Raw genomic sequence first — 20,985 nt, 5'->3', positions numbered from 1 at the left:
CCTATCACCATGTTGATTGCCAAGCTAGTTTAAGAAAAAATTTCCCCCAGAGCCAAAAAATATTTAGTAAATAATTTGATTAGTAATTCTAAAATAAATATTGTAATATCAGTATTGTCATTTTTTCACTTAAAATCTCAAAAAAAAAAAAAAAAAAAAAAAGTCTTTTTTGTGTCACATGTCAGCCACATATGTGTGACCATATTAGGTCACACATATGAAGGTTGTTTGCAATTAGTTTATTGCACACACACACACACACTGTGCAATAAATTTATCACAAACTTGTCGAAATAAGTTTGTCAGTATTGTTAAAGCTTTTGTCAACAAGTTCGTTAAAAAAAAGGGTGGTAGTTCACTGTATTATCCATTATATTGTGTTGTGTGTTTCTTCACAAGTCTGTACAAGTGTATTGTAAAAAAAAAAAAAAAAAAAAAAAAAAAACTCTTAAAAGCAATGGCTAAAAGAAAATTAGCAAAAGAAGAGGAACTGAGAGAAACTGCTGAAAATCTTAGTACTTCTGAAGATGAAAAACAAGATTTCGACTCAGATGATTCGGTAAAAGATCCTGATTGGGATATTTCATCAAAATATCCCATTCAAAAAAAAATATTGAATAAGTGCTTCAAGACTGGGTGGCAGAAGAAAACAGTGATGAACAAATTGAAAAGACTGAAGAACCTGAGACTGAAACAAATGAAGTTATTGAATTGGCATCCTGATATGAAGGATGCCAAAAAAGATTTGATTTTACATACAAATTTCTGCAAATAGACATAGCATGAAATATTACTCATTTTGAGTAATATTTCATTTCAGGTGTTCTCATCATTTTTTGATGAAACAGTCATAAATCTTGTAACAGAAAAAAACAGATATGCCAAAGAGAAAATTCCAAGTACCCAAGCTTGCTTTGCGGCAGAGTCATCATCTTATTGCCCAGACTGTAATCATCAGCCTTTCATGTATTTTGCATTTTTTGATTGACATCACAAACCTATATAATTTTGAAATGGTAAAATTTGTATAATAAAGAATTTTTAAATGATCAGCAGCCGCTCATTTATTTTTTCTCATAGCAGCATGCAAATTTCATCACATGTATCTCACCAGGGGCCATGCTTTTCAAAAATAATGTAAATTTCCATGAATCGTCAGCGCTACTACAATCATCAATGACAGAAATAGAGGGTGTCAGCCATATATGTTCGATGCAGTGCCTAAAAACCTAATTGTGTCAGACATATACAGCCAGCGTGGCAGTCAATGTGTTAATCATGCAGTGATGATACCTCCTCCAATGGGCCAATAAGCTGAATAAGCAGAACGTGCACTAATCGCTGGTTCAAATTACTGGCTGTCTTTCTTTCAAACTTAATAAATTCAGAGAGTGTCTTGCTTCAGTCAGTTCTTTTGAGGTTAGCAACTATTGTTTATGCAGAGTAATTATGTGAAACATGCCAATAGCCAACAGTATGTTCAATGTACCACTCTTTGTATTACTATTTTGTCTTCAATTTTGCAAAGCCAAAAATAGAAACTGAATGTCTGTAAACAATTCAAGTGCTCATCAGATGGCTGCAACTAAAGTAACTGATATTTATGAAGTAAATTAAATACCATTCATTTTACGTTTGAATTATATAAAATACTTTATTTTCTCAATTAGTATTATAATTACTTATATAAAAAGATTATTTCTTGTCTATATTATTTATTTAGTAGGTATTAGCAACTGATGCAAGGTAGCATGCTTTAAAATTAGTTAGCATTAGTAGAGGCATACAATGCAAGAAAGCAAGCTTATGCAGCATCAGCGAAAAAAAAAAAAAACCATTTCATCCCTCCATTTGTTCCAAATGCCTGTACAGCTCAGCCTTAAATTTATTTCGGCTATCAACTTCCATAACAAAAGATGGAAGTCTGTTCCACCAATTAACTACCAAGGCAAATTTCTGCACATCTATTCTACAACTGTCTTTCCTCAATTTGAACCTATGCCCCCCCCTCAGGTTCTTAATCTCAGCAAGTGGAAGTATCCCGTCAGCACTAAGTCTGCTCAAACCATTCAAGGCCTTATATACCTCAATCAGATCACCTCGCATGTGCCTACTCTCCAGGTGCTCCAATTTGCATAACTTAAGCCTTTCTTGGTAAGAGCACCTCTTTGTTCCCCTCATCAATCTTGTTGCCCTTCTCTGTACTCGTTCTAGCAACTCTACATCCTTCCTAAAATGAGGCCTCCAGACCTGTACACAGTACTCAAGGTGTGGCCTGACTATTGCCTTGTATAACGGGATAATCACCTCCATGTCCCTGCTAGCAAAATTCCTATATATCATTGACAAGACTCCGTGACCTGCCCTGCTCACCAAACTTCATATCTGACTGCATGATTACTCCCATGTCTTTTTCACTTTCTATTTCCTTGAGTGTAGTACCACACAGTTGGTACGTTTCTCTTGAGTTATTGCTACACATAAACAGTACTTTGCATTTGTCAACATTAAACTTCAGTTGCCACTTGTCAGCCCATTTTCCCAACTAGATCCAGGTGGAGTAGCATACTGTCTTTACTGTCATTAACAACCCTGCAAACCTTTGTATCATCTCCAAACTTGGACATTAAACCTGATATACCTTCATCAATATCAATGGTGAATACACAAAACAACAATGGGCCCAGCACCGAACCCTGGGGAATTTCACTAATAACATTCGTCCACAAAGAGCAGTGTCCATTGATTACCACTCTCTGTCATCTCCCACTCAACCATCCCTTTATCCATTGCAGCAACTTACCCTTATTTGTCATACTGCTCCAATTTGTACAGCAGTCTTCCATGTGCAACAGTATCAAAAGCTGTCCTGAAATCCAAGTATATGATATCAAAATTATTTTTTTGCATCCAGTTCCTTTGTGACCTCATCATAGTATCCAATCAAATTGGTCAGACAAGACCTCCCTTTAACAAACCCATGCTGTGTCTTAACTATTACTGGAGTCTTGTTTAGATGGTCCTGCAATGCTTCTTTAACCAGTGACTCCATTATTGCGAATTGGTGATACATTTGCACACCTCCAATCCATGGGAACTTCCCCTGAGTCCAAGGAAGCTTTCATAATTATGGCTAAGTGTTTGCTTACTTCCTTTGCTGCCTCATTTAATATAACCGGACAGATCCCATCCACTCCAGGTGCCTTCCTTACATTTAACTTCAACATAAGCTTACACAGCATCAGCAAAAAAATAAATAAAAACACTTCCCTCATCACAAGCCATCTCTAATAATCAGTCTTAATTCTTCCTTAAATTTATTCAAACTATCCACTTCCACAACAATACCAGACGGAAGTTTGCTCCAACAATCAATATGCCCTGGCTGGAAGCAAATTTTTGCACATCTATCTTTTTTTTTTTTTTTATCCTGCAACCATCTATCCTCAATTTAAATTTGTCTCCTTATGTGTGTTGTCTGAACAAGAGTAAGGATGCCATCAACATTTAGCTTACTGAAACCATTCAAAAGCCTTAAACACTTGAATCAGATGTCCGTGCAGGTGACTAGTTTTCAGACACTGCAATTTGCAGAAATGCAATCTTTCTCGGTAAAAGTAGGCTTTTATTCCCCCCACTAATCTCATTGTTCTTCTCCTCATTTTGGGTATGGAATTTTAAAATGAGGACTCGAGACCTGTATGCAGTACAGAAGATGCAGCCCAACCACAGCTTTATAAAATAGAAAAATGACTGGCTATCACTGATAAAACCCCCATAAGCTGTCCTATTACTGCCATGATTCCACCAGTAATTGTTATGTTGTAATTTTCAAGGTGTATATTTAGATACTGCAACAGCATCAGTGGTTAATGCATCAACTGGCATGAGATGGTGTTTTATGTCACTTTTTTTAAGCATCTGGATGTATGACATTTCTGTTGAAGTTCACTTTACTGTTCAAGCTGCATAATCATATCATTTTTAAATTTAGCTAGTGATTTTGTAAATTAAGACTTATTATTTGTACCACTATTGTATCGGTGTTTTGACATGAACATCGTAACACATAACTAGTAGTGCAGTGGAATAGTAGGATTTAGTTGTGATAAATAAGTAGCTCGAAGATTCTAATCACTTGATGGGCATATTTTTTTTTGTTTTCAGCTAACAAATTTTACTTTTTAGTAAGGATATAGCTAATTTAAAACTGTGATCATAAAGATATAGTGTAACATATATCTTGAACTTGATAGCTTCAGGTATAATGAGAAACTTGACAGTGTAATACATATCACTGCATTTAGGAATCTAATAGCTTAGTGTAGTATTGTCAATTACTCAATTAAATTGATTAATTTTATTAATTTTCATTGTTGATCAATTAAATTGTATTTAAACAGAAATCAGGCCCCAGACTAGAGCAGCAAAGGAAAAGGATTGTTTGTTTGTTTCGGGATTTATTAGGCGCATCGGCAACTATGGCCATAGTGTGCCAAAAGGAAAAGAGAAAAAAAAGTAACAAGAGTGGTGTGGCTCGGGGAAAAACCGAAGGTGGCGATTCTCCTACAAATCATGGCCTAATAAAATGTGCAACTTGTGCAATGTTTTCCAATCTTTCTGGAACAGAACATGATACAGCCAGGGGGGGATGCCTTTATTTTTGTGTTCGGTACAGTGTGTGAAGAAATTAGGTGCCAACTTAACGTTCTGATGGGTGTTTATGAGAGTTTGAAGAGTAAGGTAGATACCCTCAGAGGAATTAAAATGGGGAGCCCATCAAGCTTGCAGCTGCCCAACTCAGAGCCCACACTCATGCCAGAGCTCACACTTATGCATCAGGCAACACAGCGGAAATCTCCAAGGCAGATGGCACTGGTCCCACAGAAGGTGGTTACTGTTGGTGATTCTATCATCAGGGAAATACATGTTGAGAGCCTTGTCGATCAATTCGGCCCTGGAGAGAGTGTGCAAGGCTCATGGGGTAGACATTTTTCTCAGTGTGGTCTGTGCTTGTTAACAGAAGACACTGATTTTACAGGGATGGGATACACTTAAATAGAAGGGGTGCAAAAATATTTGCTGATGCTATCGAGGAAGTGATAGGTGGGTCAGAAACTGTGAACTTGGGGGGATACATAGACTAACAGATTAACTAGAGCTGCAGACGGGGGTGAAGCCGATTCTTGCACAGCTTCTATTGGAAAATGCAGCTGCCTAGAAAGAAATGTGTCAAGGATTTCAGGCTCTGCTATGGCTCATCATGGAATAAGTGAATACATGGACAGAGTAAAGTTAACTAAGAATAAGAACATGTGAATGTACACATGCTAGGAGCACTGTAAATAAATGTGATGCATTTGAAGTACTGATTAAGTCACCAAATGCAGACATTGTAACATTGTAGGGATATGGGAAATATGGTGTCACTCAGACATAAGTTTGTTTGTTGTTTGGTTTTTAGGAGCATTAGCAACTAAGGCCATATTGCTCCGGGATATGCGGTGGTCATTCCCTGAATGACCTTTCCGCATCCTCCGTATTTGGTGGTGATGGGCTCGAACCCCGGTCTAATCAAGAAGCGTGTGCTATGCACTGCTGCTCCTTCCCACCTGGCTACGGAGGCGCCTCAGACATAAGTAATGCTGAATTTGAATATGGGGAGTACAATGCATACAGGAAGAACAGCAGAAGAGGTGGAGGGGTTATGCTCTTAGTTAAGAAACATTAAATCTAAGTCAGTGCATCCAGTCAACATGAATGACAAGTGCAATGTTGAGTCACTTTGGTGTGATACAAGTAATGGAAAAACAAAAAACCATACAGCAATATAAACAAATAAGAGTGGAGCAGGAAATAAGAATGTCTTATAATGGGGGATTTTAACTTTCCACATGTAGACTGAAATTTTTGGGCTAGTCTCTCTCTCTCTCTCTCTCTCTCTCTCTCTCTCTCTCTCACACACACACACACACAAGCAAGACTTTTGCAGATTTCTCAAATGACTGTTTTCTACAGCATCATGTTAGAGAGGCAACAAAAGGAAGCAATAATCTTGATCTGGTTATCAGCAGTGATTCTACATGCATTAAGAATCTGCAGGTAAAAGACCTACTGGGTAGTAGCAGTGTATCAATGTGGAATTTACATTACAGAAGCATATGGTAGATATAAAGTCTGTATTCAAATCACAAAGGAGATTAGATAAGCTCAGGAAGGTTATGAGAAGTCTGTGGCAAAGAATACAAATAAAAGCAGCAAAGACTTCTATGCTTATATTAACAGTAGAAAGAAGGGATTGAATCATACTGGGCCACTTGGTACCAGTTGTTTAACCGGTGCTCAGGTTGCTGACAAATTGAATAGGTATTTTGCATCTACATTCATACATGAGGAATTCTTTAGTGGAAGGGAGGGGGATGCCAGAAGTTTATCAAATTCCAACATGGATCTAAATAATTTTGTGATAACTGAAAGGAAAGTGGAAGAGAAATTGTTGAAGTTGAATGCAAAAGAGGCACCTGTGGTGAATGGAATCTATCCAATCATATTAAGGGAGGCAGCAAAGGAGGTGAGCAAACCTTTAGCTATAATTATGAGCGCATCCTTGGATTGAGAAGATCCCTATGGACTAGAGATGTGTGAATGTATCCCCAATTCATGTTGTTATTTGGTTTTTAGGAGCATTAGCAACTAAGGCCGTATTGCTCCGGGAATATGTGGTGGTCATTCCCTGACCTTTCCGCATCCTCCGTATTTGGTGGTGATGGGCTCGAACCCCGGTTTAATCAAGAAGCATGTGTTACGCACTGCTGCTCCTTCCCACCTGGCTACGGAGACGCTGCCCCCAATTCGTAAAGGGATATCAAAAGGTGACATGAGCAATTACAGACAGGTTAGTTTAACATCTATTCCAAGAGAAAATAATGGAGTTACTTATTAAAGAAGTAATGCAGGACCATCTGGACAGGAAGCAATTATACTGCAGTCACAGGATGGATTTGTTAAGGGGCAGTCTTGTCTAACCAATCTGCTAGGTTACTATTTTTTGTTACTATACAAAAAATAATTTTGATATCATATACTTGGATTTCAGGAAGGCTTTTTAAACTGTTGCACATAAAAGACTGATATATAAAGGTGGAGCAATATAGCATTAAGAGCAAGTTACTGCTATGGATAAATGGTTGGTTAAGTGGAAGAAGATAGATAGTGGTTATCAATGAGCACTGCTCTTCATGGACTAATGTCATCAGTGGAATCCACCAATTAACTTATCAGGTGTACTTCACTTACAAAAGTTGGCAGGATGGTTAATGACAGTAATCAGGGTGAACCACTGCATCAAGATCTAGGATAATTGGGTCAATGGGCTGAGAAATAGCAGTTAAAGTTTAACATTGACAAATTCAAAGTATTCCATATGGGTAGCAGTAGTCCTACCCATATACCATACCTTGTATATGGGTAGCATCACTGCTACCCTTCCAAAGTAACTTATCAGGTGTACTTCACTCAGAATAGGAAAATGAAAAAAACTTTGGTGTAATTGTACAATCAAATATGAAATTCTGTGAGCAATGCAACCGTGCTGCCAGAGCAGCTCATGGAGTTTTGTCAATGATATACAGTAACTTTAAGAGCAGAGATAAGGATATAATTATCTCTTTGTACAAGGCCATGGTTAGGCTGCATACTCCTTGAGTATTGTATACAGGTCCGGAGGCTTCACTTTAGGAAGGATGTAGATCTGCTGGAAAATGGGTACAGAAAAGGCAACCAGATTGGTGAAGGTGACAAAAGGGTTCTTACCTAGAAAGGCTTCAGTTCTGAAAATTGCAGTGTCTGGAGACTTGGCACCTGTGGTGGTGATCTGATTGAGGTGTTTAAAGCCTTGAATGGATTGAGTTAGCTGAATGTGAATGGCATTCTTCATCTTGCTGGGACTACAAAAGAGGAGCATAAATTTAAGTTGAGGAAGGATGGTTGCAGGATAGATGTGTGGAATAATTAGTGGGCAGTTAATTTCAACCAGTGGGCAGTTAATTGTTGGAACAGGCTTCCATCTGTTTTGTAGGAGTGGATGGTTTTAATAAATTCAAGGAAGAACTAAAATTCTTGGAGGATATGGATGGGTGAAGTGTGTAGTTCTTTTTTTTTTGGCCGATGCTATATAAGCTTGCTTTCTTGCATCATTTACCACTACTACTACTACTACATGCAAATGGAATGCCAAGCAAGTGTCTCTTTATGGTGATTTAATTTGTTCCTTGTTTTTCCTTGTTGTTCCTTGGGAGCAACTGAGAGGAGAACTTGCTGTGATGGGCAAAAATCTAAAATCAACCAGCTCGTTATCACTATCAATAGCTGCATATTAGGGAAAATGCTAGGAGGCAAAGAAGATTATTTATTAGAGCTGATTAGTACATGTGATCCTAATAGTATCATAGAATTGACAGTACAAGAAAACAATGATCTTGGAGTGTTGAGATAGATAATAATATAATTAGCAAGGTTAAAGTAATGACGGGGGGTTTCAATTTCAGGAAAGGTGACTACTACGACAGTCAAATGGAGGTGGTGGAGGAAGAGAGAGAGAGAGAGAGAGAGAGAGAGAGAGAGAGAGAGAGAGAGAGAGAGAGAGAGAGAGAGAGAGAGAAAATATAACATGCGAGTTATGGAACAACTTTAAAGCTGCAATCAAGGAGACCAAGAATGCATATATACATTAAGAAAATATAGCACATGTAAGATTCTGAGATGATAAATAAGAACTTGCTGATTTAATAGAACAAAAAAAAAAAAAAAAAAAGCACGTAGACCAATGAAGTTATTTGATGTTGACTATCCTAACCACAGAAATGGTTAGGCTTACAGAAGTCAAGTATGAGAAGTCACTTGTTAACAAAGCAAAGAAAGGGGAAAGGAGTATTACACATATATAGATACAAATAAAATAACAAATCAGATTGGATTCTAATGCAACAGACACAGGAAAGTTAACAGTGACTCATTTGGTGTAGCTGATGAATTGAATAGGTAAATTGAGAAATGAAGGCAAGTAAATATCCTGAGATAGCTTGCATATATATAATGCCTTGAACATGGCATTGTTTTGTAATGGTAAAGTCTTGTTTAACTAACTCAATATTTAACTAAATATTTGTACTGCTCAGACATGATAGGAGGGAGAATATGATGAGAACCTTATCAATCAATTTGGTCTTGGAGAGATTGTGTAAGGCTCATGGGGAAAAATTTTTCTCAGTGTGGTCTGTGCATTAACAGGAGAGGCTGCATCTACAGGAATGGGATACATTTAAATAGAAAGAATATTTGCAGATGCTATCCAGGCAGTGTTAGGTTGTTCGGAAACTGCTATCTTTGATACATAAACTAATAAATTAACAATAGCTGCAGGCAGAAGTGAAAGTGATTATTGCACAGCTTCTATTGGAACGTGCAACAGCTTGGAAAGCAAGGCGTTGGGGATTTCAAGGCCTGCTGTGAGTCATCATGGAACAAGTAAACTTGCATGTACGCCAATGCTAGGAGCGTAGTAAATACATTTCATGAATTTGAAGTGCTGGTCAAGTCATCAAATGCAGACTTGTGGGGATATCAGAGACATAGTGTCACCCAGTTATAAGTAATGCAGAATTTGAATAAAGGAAGAGTACAATGTGTACAGAAAGGAGAGACAGTATAGGAGAGGGAAAAGTTATGCTGTTAGTTAAGAAACATATACAATCTAAGCAGTGCATCCAGTTGACATGGATGGTCAGTGCAATGTTGGGTCAGTTTGGTGCAGCATAAACTATGCGAAAACATGAGAGTAGGAGTGTTATAGGCCTAATGACTCTGATGAGTACAATGAACAACTATACAGAGAAATATAGGGTGCACTGATCATTAACGACTCTGCCAATCTTTATGTCATCTACAAATTTTGACATCATGCCTTCTAATCCTTCGTCGATGTCATTTACAAAAATGAGAAACAACAGTAGTCCAAGAACTGATCCTTGAGGGACCCCACTCCTGACATTACACCAATCTAAAGAATATCCATTAATCACAACCCACTGCCTTCTGCCCTACAACCACCCAGCAATTCACTTCAGGATTCCATCAGTAATCCCAACCTGTTCAAGCTTACAGACAAATTCTCATGTGGGACCGAGTCAAATGCTTTACTAAAATCCAAATAAACTAGGTTGAAATTGTTCCCTAAATCCAGCTCATAAGTAACTGTCAAAATAGCTTATTAAGTTAGTTAAGCATGATTTACTCCTAAAAAAGCCATGTAGCATGTCCTCCAGAATACCATATCTATCTAAATGTCCCTGGATTGCACTTGCAATCATTGTCTCCAAGAATATTCTTACTGCAGATGTCAGACTAACTTGTCTGTAATTACCAATTTCACTCATAGAACTGCTTTTATGTACTGGCAATACACTAGAACTTCTCCAATCCAAAGGACCTCCCGAGTCCAAAAATGTTCTCATTTTTTTTTTTTTTTTTATGTGAACCCCAAACACGAGAGGTATTAGAACCTATAGTACTTAGTACCGTGCTTGGGTTGGAGGTTGAGAAGACGAAAGAAGATATTTGTTGACATTGGACTTGAACTTCTGTAGATTGTAATTTTCAGGAAATACATACGAAGGAAGGTTGTTCCAGAAAACAGCAGTTGAATGAATAAATGAGGAAGATGAAAAGTTGGTTCTGTGGGTTTGAAGTTGGCCAAGTAAATGGATGTTGGTGGCACGTGTTCGGACTGTTTTGAAAGAGAGAGCGGAAATTATAGAAGCCAATTCAGAAGAACAGTGCCCATGGAAGTATCTATAGAAGAGGCATGCAGCAGAAACAGTACGTCTATGAGAAAGCGAGTGGAGAGACTCTGTTAGAGATGAATCATTAATTAACCTAACTGCCCTCTTCTGAATGGAATCAAGAAGCCTGAGAGGGGTTTTGGGGGCACCACCCCAGATGTGGGAACAATATTCCATTCCAACATTCCAATTAACCTCAATGGTTCAATACACTCCCTTGCACTCTCCCTCAAAACTATGGGGTGTATGCTATTAACTCCTGGAGTCTTAATTGCCTTCATGCTCAAAAACTTTTCAAATAAATGATCTTCTGTAATTAAAACATCACTAATTTCATATGGCTCAGCCTCACTAACACAGCCTCTTCTCAGCATGAAGGAACTTTTTTCCGTAAAAACTGATGCAAAGTACCTATTCAATTCATCCGCAACATCAGCTGGGTTAACTAAGGCTTTCCAACACCCAGTGTACAAGGGTTCAATCTGATTAGCCTTCTTCTTTGTTGAAAAGTTTCAACATAAAAAGTTGCCTGTCCCCATTCTTTGCTCCCTTAGCCAATGCTTTCTCATTCTCAGCCTTGGCATCCTTGACCTTATTTGTGGTACTATTACAGATTAACTTGTACCTGCTGTAGGCTTCTGTACTTTTCATCACTCTAACTGTCCCACGCTACCTTTTTCTGCTCCGCAGTCATCTACATTGGCATCCCCTTTCTGCAATATTTTCTTAAAGGTATGTATGCATTCATGAATTCTGTGATTTTTGCTTTAAAAGTATTCCATAATTCAAATGTATTCACCATCCCTCGGCATCTACTCAGTTCACAGATGCCATATAGCACCTTTTAACTGTCAGAGTCCCCTCTTCTGAAGTTAAAACCCATGCCTTTACCTTTAACTACTGCAACATCTTTCTTCATCTTCCAACTGACAATTGCATGATCACTTCCTGACAATGGTTCCTGTACTTTTAAGCCCTGTCATGTCATCTTATTCATTAGTAATGATGAGGTCAACAATATTCTCACCCCTAGTACTTTCTCTAACATGCTGGTACAAGGAATAATCATCTAGTTTATTTTAAAAAGTTTTTCCCCATCGTGAATTTCTCTCTCACTTATTCCAATCAATTTAGGGCATATTAAAGTCACTCATAATAAGATATTCACGCTTGCTTGCCCAATCTGCATGTATGCTCGTCATAATAAAGTCACAGAGGAGGTTAGGCAGGCGAAGGCAGATTATGAGAAATCTTTGGCAAAGGATAATAATAAAAACAGAAAGGATTTCTTTATTTATATAAACTCTAAAAGGAAGGGAATGAATCATATTGGTCCACTTGATATCAATGGTTCAACTGTTGATGATTCTGCTTAGATAGCAAACAAACTGAATGAGTATTTGCATCTACATTCACACATGAGGAGTTATTAAGAATTAAAAATGCGAGAAGGTTATCAAATTGTAGCAAGGTGCTTAATGATTTTGTAATAACTGAGAGCAAAGTGGAGGAGAAATTGTTGAAGTTAAACATAAGAAAGGCATCTGGGGTGGATGGGATCTATCCAGTTATATTAAAGGAGGCGGCAAAGAAACTAAGCAAACCCTTAGCCATAATTATGAGCATACTTGGACTCAGGGGAGGTCCCCATGGATTGGAGATGTGCAAATGTATCCCCAATTCACAAAGGGGGATCGAAGGGTGACACGAGTAATTACAGACTAGTTAGTTTAACTTCTGTTCCGGGTAAAATAATGGAATCACTGGTTAAAGATGCATTGCAGGATCATCTAGACAAGACTGCAGCAATAATTCAGACATAGCATGAGTTTGTTAAGGGAAAGTCTTGTCTGACAAATCTGATTGGATATTATGATGTGGTTAAAAAGGAACTGGAGGCAAAAAATAATTTTGATATCATATACTTAGATTTCAGGAAACTTTTTGACACTGTTGCGCATGGAAGATTACTGTACAAATTGGAGCAGAATGGTATTAAGGGTAAGTTGCTACAATGGATAAAAGGATGGTTCAGTGGGAGAAAACAGCGCCCATTGATTACCACCCTCACCAGAGGGTGGTAATCAATGGGCGCTGCTCTTCTTGGACTAATGTTATTAGTAGAGTCCCACAGGGTTCAGTGTTGGGTCCACTGTTGTTTTATATATTTATCAATGATATTGATGAAGGTATATCAGGCTTAGTGTCGAAGTTTGCAGATGATACAAAGATTGGCAGGGTTGTTAATGACAGTAATTGCAGTGTGCTACTGCAACAGGATCTAGAAAATTTGGGAAGATGGGCTGAGAAGTAGCAACTGAAGTTTAACATTGACAAATGCAAGGTACTGCATATAGGTAGAAGTAACCCCAGAGGAACGTACCAACTGTGTGGTGGTACTATACTTAGGGTGGTAGAAAATGAAAAAGACCTGGGAGTAATTGTGCAGTCAGATATGAAGTTTTCTGAACAATGCAGACAGGCTGCAAGAGCAGGTCATGGGTTTTGTCAATGATATACAGGAATTTTGCTAGCAGGGAAAAGGAGGTGATTGTCCCTCTGTATAAGACAATGGTCAGGCCAATGCCTTGAGTACTGTGTACAGGTCTGGAGGCCTCATTTTAGGAAGGATGCAGATTTGCTTGAGCGTGTACAGAGAAGGGCAACAAGATTGATGAGGGGAATGAAGGGATCCTCTTACCAAGAGAGGCTTAATTTCTGCAAATTGCAGTGGCTGGAGACAAGGCTCCTGCAAGGTGATCTGATTGAGGTGTATAAGGCCTTGAATGGGTTGAGTACGACAAATTCTGATGGGATTCTTCCACTTGTTCAGATTATGAACAAGGGGCATAATTTCAAATTGAGGAAAGACAGCTGTACAATAGATGTGCAGAATTTGCCTTTAGCCAGCAGGTGGTTAATTGCTGGAACAAACTTCCATCTGTCATGTGAAAGTTGATAGGTTAAATAAATTTAAGGAGGAACTGGATAAACATTTAGAGGGAATGGTTGTGTGAATTTTTATTTATTTATTTTTTTTGGCTGATGCTACATGCTTGCTTTCTTGCATCGCATGCCATGATTACTATAATCTTCGCAATCTTCTGATCTGTGGATTACTCCCACTCTCATTGTTTCCAAGTAACTCACACCAGACAGATTCCATGCCAGCAGATAAATTAAACAGTATAATTAGTGACAAATGTTATGTTCTAGTTAGAGAAAACTTACTATTAATTAAAGATGAATCACACCAGTTGTTCATTATTTTAACTTCACTTGTTTCTTTCAATTCAGAATTAAAATGAAGAGGAACTGATACAGGAAATAAAGTCATACTGTTATTAGCCAGCAGTGAAAACCACCTAAAATAAAAATTAAAATATAGAAATAAAACTGACTGATACAGTTGCATAAAATCGATAACAAAATATGCAAGTCAAAATATGAATATCATTTCTTTTTCTTCTTTAATTTTCTGTTTCATTAATTAAAAAGATATATTCACCACAAAACATTTAAAAACAAGGTGATTATGAAGTTTTCAGAGTTTGGGGCTATACCCTCCTGCTAAATATTAAAATATTATTATTAGCCATTGGCACAAGGAAGCCCGAGGCTTATGCTGCACCAGCCAAAAAATGTCTGAGTTACCCTGTCCTGAGAGAGAGAGAGAGAGAGAGAGAGAGAGAGAGAGAGAGAGAGAGAGAGAGAGAGAGAAGTACCAAAAAAGAGAAGAATGAATAATGATATCAGGACCCTGGGTGTTTTTTTTTTTTTTTTTTTTTTAGGAGCATTAGCAACTAAGGCCATATTGCTCCAGGGATATGCGGTGGTCATTTCCTGACCTTTCCGCATCCTCTGTATTTGGTGGTCACGGGCTCGAACCCCGGTCTGATCAAGAAGCGTGTGCTACGCACTGCTGCTCCTGCTCCTGCTCACCTGGCTACGGAAGCGCCACCCTGGGTGTGCCAAGCACATACTCACCAGATGTGAGCCCCTCTAAGTTTTAGAAATTGAAAAACAGAAGACTAAATAGAGCTCTAACTTTAAGCAGAACATTCTGGAAAAGTATTTGCACCATCTGAATGCCATTCTCAGACTTTTTTCTTCCACATTAATGATAACTAATCAATGTCACATGTTGCAATAGGTAAATAATGCATTTCATCATGAGATGCAAAAAAAAAAAAAACTGTTTTAAAGTCATTTTCTTTGTTTAATTATTTTTAATTATTTTTGTTTTGTTCAATTACACTGACTAATATAAAATCTTTACGTTTCATAATGTGATTTAAATTGATCATACTGCCAACAGAATCAATTACTACAATCACATCATTCAACAAAGTTAAATTAACCTCTTCTTTTGAAAAAAAATTATCTTAAAAAACAAAAAAAAAGATATTTAAATCCCTTTAATAGCTATCTTTTAACAACAAATGCAATTACAATACAGAGCAACATACCAGATAAGTCAAAAAAAAAAGCCAAACATGCAATAAACTCCACCTACGAAAGGGAGAGGGGCTAAACAAGATCTGTATTCACCTAGTAGTAGTTGTGATAGAAAGATGAAATATTTTTTTTGTTGTTTGTTTGATACCTTGAAATCTCTAGAGCAAGCACACAAATTTTGGTTTTGATCTGATAATTCTTTTTTTTTTTCTTTGCAATGTTGAATGAAATGAAGTGTCATAATGAATAAAGTGGAATACAGGTCAGTGATTCAGTTTCTCTTTCTGCAAGGGAAAACACCCAAAACAATCCACAAAGAAATGGTTGCTGTTTATGAAGAAGACTGCCCAGGTTACATGTCACTGCACATGGGTATGAACAAATATGAAAATCCCACAATGCCTAGAAACTGATGTAACAGAAGAGATGGTTACAAAAATTGAGACATTAATCCTGGAAGATCAATGTATTAGCATCAAAGAACTCGTTGCAGAGCTCCAAATTAGGGTAAGGTCTATGGAGAACATCATCCACGAACAGTGCCATATAAGTAAAGTGTCTGCTAGATGGGTTTCCAGAATTCTGACTCCTTGGCATAAAAAGGAAGGGGCACAATGTGCACACGAAATGTTGTGATGTGCCAGGAAAAGAGAGAGGAGTTTTTTCCACGGATAGTCAACATGGATGAAACTTGGATCCAACCACTATGACCCCAAAACTTAACAAACATTAAAACAATTGAAGTGTGCAGAATCTCCACCCCCCCCACACCCTCCAAAGGCAAAGGTGCCACCAAGTGCTGGCAAGGTGGTGCTGTCAGTTTTTGGGATCCGCATGGTTAATCCTAAGAGATTACCTTAGTGGTAATACCTGTGTAATACTAACAGATAAATTTAAACTGAGAGGGGGTTATTTGTAGACTGAATGTCCAAAAATTTTCCTTCAGTTAAACAGCGATTAACTATTGGAATAAACTCCTACCTACTCTTATGGAGTTTAAAGTTTATCTAAATTTAAGGAAGAACTACATAAATACTCGGAAGAAATAGATAAATGAAAATAGGGCGTGTCAATGATATATAGGAACTTTATTTACTGATTACTTTAATTGTTTTATTTAAATTTGATTTATTTATTCATTTATATATATATATATATTTTTTTTTTTTTTTTTTTGGCTGATGCTATACAAGCTTACTTCCTTGCATCATTTTCCAATGCTAATACTAATAAAAGTGAGAAAATTTTCTATTTTTTTTTCAGAGTTGTTAGATAAGTTATCAAGGTTCAACATGCAAAATCAATTCAAATAATAAAATGCCAATAAAAACCTTAACACCAGAGAATTATATTAACTATTGCACAATTAATATTAACTAATTGGCTTCCCAATGCCATTTTTTTTTTTTTTTTTTTTTTATCTAATAAGTTCAGTGTCAGTTTGCAAAGAATAAGTGCTCATATAAGTCCTAGGAGATCTCCCCACCAACACAAAACCTCTGCTTGTGACAAACTACTTCAAATTTGAGCAAAAATTTATGAAAGTGTAATTCAAAACTTTCAAAACAGATGCCAAGTGACCAAGCCACAATACCAACGTGGATGGCAAAATAATGCAGTGTCAATGTGTAATGCAAATATATTTCTTTGTGGAGACAATTCATTCAAAGATTACATCCTTACATACATATCAACTATTCCTATCATTTTAAGGATGATGCTACACAAGTTTGTAAGTTTCTGCAAGTAACATAGCATCTTACATGCTGAAATGTAACGAGTGTATTTCTATGCAGCAGTCTATACAGGCTTTGGAAATGTTGCATTGGACAGTACACATTTTGGCATGTGCAAGTGACATTCTGTACACACATGCACATACATTTTTGAAACTAAATGAGCGGTCAACACTTATGCAGCAGAGTGTTGCTGAATCAACTAGTTACAATGTCTGATACTGAATTTATTAAGTAACCCAAAATTTTTGTTATTTTATTTTCTGTACTCCGTTTATTTTATGTTCCATCTAGATATTTTATATTTTCTGTACTCTGTTTATTTTATGTTTAGTTTAGTTTATTCTATCTAGACATTTTATGCAATAAATTTTAAAAAATAAAATTCAATTCTTACTGTAGAGGTATAGATGCAGTCACTTTATTATTTTTTTTTTTAATTAACTATACAAAGTTAGAGCTTAAATTATAAAATAGCTAATTATTTAGTCTTACTGAAATCATGAGATTAGGAAGTCTGTCTTGCCCTTTCATGTGATCCTGTGACCAGCAGAATTTAAATTGTCTGGTTAATTCAAAGGTTTTATCACTCACAACTGGATGTCCAACATACCAGTACATGGGCAACAACAACAGGATTTTCATTCTTCAAGAATAATACTTGTCATAAACTGATCCACCTTGAACACACTAAAACATCAAACTACATCAAAGTTTAGAAAAAACACAAAGTTTGCCTTTATGATGACCACAAAGTAATAATACATATTTACTGAACTTAACAGTAGGCTGTAGTATAAAAATCACTGTTCAATATGTCCTGTATGAGAATATTTGCAGGGACTTTACTATTGGAGGGGAAAACCTTACCCTCACTGATTTTAGCTAGAAAGGGTAGAGTTTTTGCCCATGAGTTATTTCAGGTTTCTCAGCCTACAACACAGATAGGTCTAAACACAAATTTGTAGACATAATACACATTACTGCAATATAGTAGTATGTTGCAGATGCATCTAAAAACCAAAACAACAATAACAGCTTTGCAACAGGTTGCCCTGGTACTGCACTACTTTCAAACAAATGGCTACTCTACCATTTACTTAAAAGATGGGACACTACTAACATCACCTTTCAAGACTTTCTAATCCCTCATCAGGCAGTAGGTGGTCTCTTTTAAATATATGACAAAGAGTATAAAAATACTTTTTGCAATGCAATGTCATTTGTTTGAAGTAGTTCAATAACAGGGCAGCTTGTTGCAAAGTACATTCTGCTGTGAGCAATATATTATGAGGAGCAGTACAAAAGTAATGCCTTCTATTTTTTTCCTCAAATTTGATTCCTACAACTATGCCTTTTACATCAATTAATCCTCAATCATTAATAAACACACTTTTATTTTTCCACAAAGTCACCATCATTTTCTATGCACTTCCACCAACTCTGAGTCAGAGCTGTATTCCAATCTATAAAAGTCCTTACTCTTGCTCCAGAGGGCTTTGCGAACACTGTGCTTGAGTTGGTCGTCGTAGGACCCACAAAATAGGTTCCACAGAATGCATCCCTCAGCGGGCCGAAGAGGTGATAGTTAGAAGGTGCAAGATCTGGGCTATGGGAGGGATGAGGAAGAACAGTGCACCCCAGTTTTGCAAGGCCTCCACTGTGCACAGACTGGTGTGGGGTCTTGCATTGTCATGGAGAAGAAGAACCTCATTAAGGTTTTTGGCCGGTCAAACTCTACGGATATGGACTTTCAACTTTTTCAACATTTCCACATATTGATCTGAGTTGATTGTGGTGCCATGCTCCAAGAAGTCCACAAGCAAGATCCCATCTTTGTCCCAAAACACTGTCACCATGACTTCACTGACAGAAAGCTGTCCTTTGAACTTCTTGCATGGTGAATTTTGATGGTGCCACTCCATCAACTGTCTCTTCATTTCAGATCATAATAGTGGACTCAAGTTTCGTCATGTGACTATGCGTAAAAGAAAAACCTCTCCTTCACTCTCGTAGCGTTTGATACATATATCTGTAACATCCACCATTTTGAAATATCCATGTGCTGCACTCACAAGACCGATCACAGAGGATGGCGAAACTAGAGACTTCTAATGACCGCCAGTGACATGCGATATGATCTACAGCGGCACATTTGAAAGCAAAAAATTAGGAAGCATTACTTTCGGACCAGTCCTCGTAACTAGGTGGTTTAAATCCTGCTGGCACAACAAAAATTAATTATGTTTACAGGAGACAATAAACAAAACTGTGACTCATTTGTTTTCACAATTTTCTGAGTCAAAAAATGAAGGACTCAAAGCTACGCATTGATGTATAGCAACATTAGAAGAAATTTTCTGGATATTTTAGTTCGTCAAATTTTATGTGGGGGGAATGGAATGCTGCTAAGTATTGCAGAGATCTACTAATGATTATTTATTTTTCATGATTTTTCTTTCAAATAGATGCAGAATGCTGACACACAACTGATCAGAATAAAATCCATTTTGAGAGCAACAAAAACATTTCTGAATGCCATACTAGTTACACAATGTTCATAGGCTACATGTGGTGATTTGAATGATCATGTAGCACTACCCTAATACTTTTATTTTTCCCATCTTAGTTCAGTATGAGACAATGTGAAAGGAATAGTTTATCCTAGAAATATTACTTTGTTTTGTTACTTGACACCTATACGCTATTGGAATTAAACCCAAGTGCATGGCAATAGTTTTTTTTTTTTTTTTTTTTTTTGATTTGGTAGTTGTTGGCACATCGGCTTCTGTGGCCATATTGCACCTCCCAAGGTTTTTGCAGTACTTTGATCCAAGCCCGAGGTGGGAATCGAACCCGCGACCTTTGGGTTGCCGGGCAGGTACTTTACCCACTCGGCTAGCCCGGTCGGCGCATGGCAATAGTAAACTATCACTCATGCCATGATTTCCATTTAAAAATAAAAACTATTGTATAATTTAATGCATTACATCATTGTAAAGTTGAAAACGATTATAAGGGCAAAGACAGAGAGAAGATGAAACATGAAGAGAATAAGAACAACATGGAAAAATATTATGAAGGCAAAATTAAGGGAAAAGCCATTATTGAAAATGGATCATCAAAGCATAAATGATAAATGGGTAAGTTTAAGAGACACTATAAAGAAAATTGCTGAAGAGGAAACAGATATAGCCAGGAGTTAAGATCTAGGAAACCATGGGTGCCTAAGAATACAATAAGAGAAATGGTGGAAAGAAGGAAATGGAAAAATACTAATACTGAAGATGGAAGGATGAGGTATAGAGAGATTAACAATAGGCTGAGACAAGTAGCATAAGGAAAGATAGGAATGGTGGAATGGGTTTTATAAGTAATGGGTTTTAAACTCTCTAAAACATGAGCAAATGCAGCACCTCGCAATCCTCAGGAATTGAGAGATGCTGCATTTTAAAATTTTTTGGATTGTAGAGGAATACTACTAATTGGTTGAGTAGTTTTGAGAAGCACACTTCAATGAATATTAAGCACTAACAACTGGACTTGTTTACCTCTATAAATGTTTATTTTGACTGAAAGATAGTACTAGTGGTTAAAATATAAATAATAATTCAACTTTAAACAAATGACAATCACAGCAAATGTTGCCAGAATATCAATGGAGGTGCTTCAGAGAAAAAATATTTTCACAATGGAGAACAAAGAAAAAAAATAACTATTCTTTTTGTGGGATGATTATTATAACAAAGCAATCTTCATCAGTTTACATCACATTCTGCTTTTAAATATGTGCTGTGAAGAAATTCAATCCATTTCTTATGCATAATAACAAAGATTGCTAAGTTTCATTTTAGCAACCATTATAACTATAACACAGAGAAAAACAAAGGCAGTCAAGGTTGCTAACTAGGTCTTCTCTGCCACAGAGTTAGTATGCTGAAAGGACAGAATTC

At 37.0% G+C, this 20,985-nt stretch overlaps 1 protein-coding gene across 1 annotated transcript in view; it reads right to left on the bottom strand.

Annotated features, from left to right (window-relative positions):
• Positions 1-20,985, bottom strand: part of PolG2 (DNA polymerase subunit gamma-2, mitochondrial) — an 86,003-nt gene that overhangs the window by 54,464 nt on the left and 10,554 nt on the right. Inside the window, exon 3 of the mRNA XM_090377790.1 lies at positions 14,070-14,203. Coding sequence (XP_090233916.1) covers positions 14,070-14,203 — 134 coding nt within the window. The remainder of the gene's footprint in view (positions 1-14,069; positions 14,204-20,985) is intronic.

Source organism: Mastigoproctus giganteus, chromosome 7 (assembly GCF_048544385.1).
Source record: "Mastigoproctus giganteus isolate SK-2022 chromosome 7, ASM4854438v1, whole genome shotgun sequence".
NCBI lineage: Eukaryota > Metazoa > Arthropoda > Arachnida > Uropygi > Thelyphonidae > Mastigoproctus > Mastigoproctus giganteus.
This window is presented reverse-complemented; position numbering and strand designations above follow the sequence as displayed.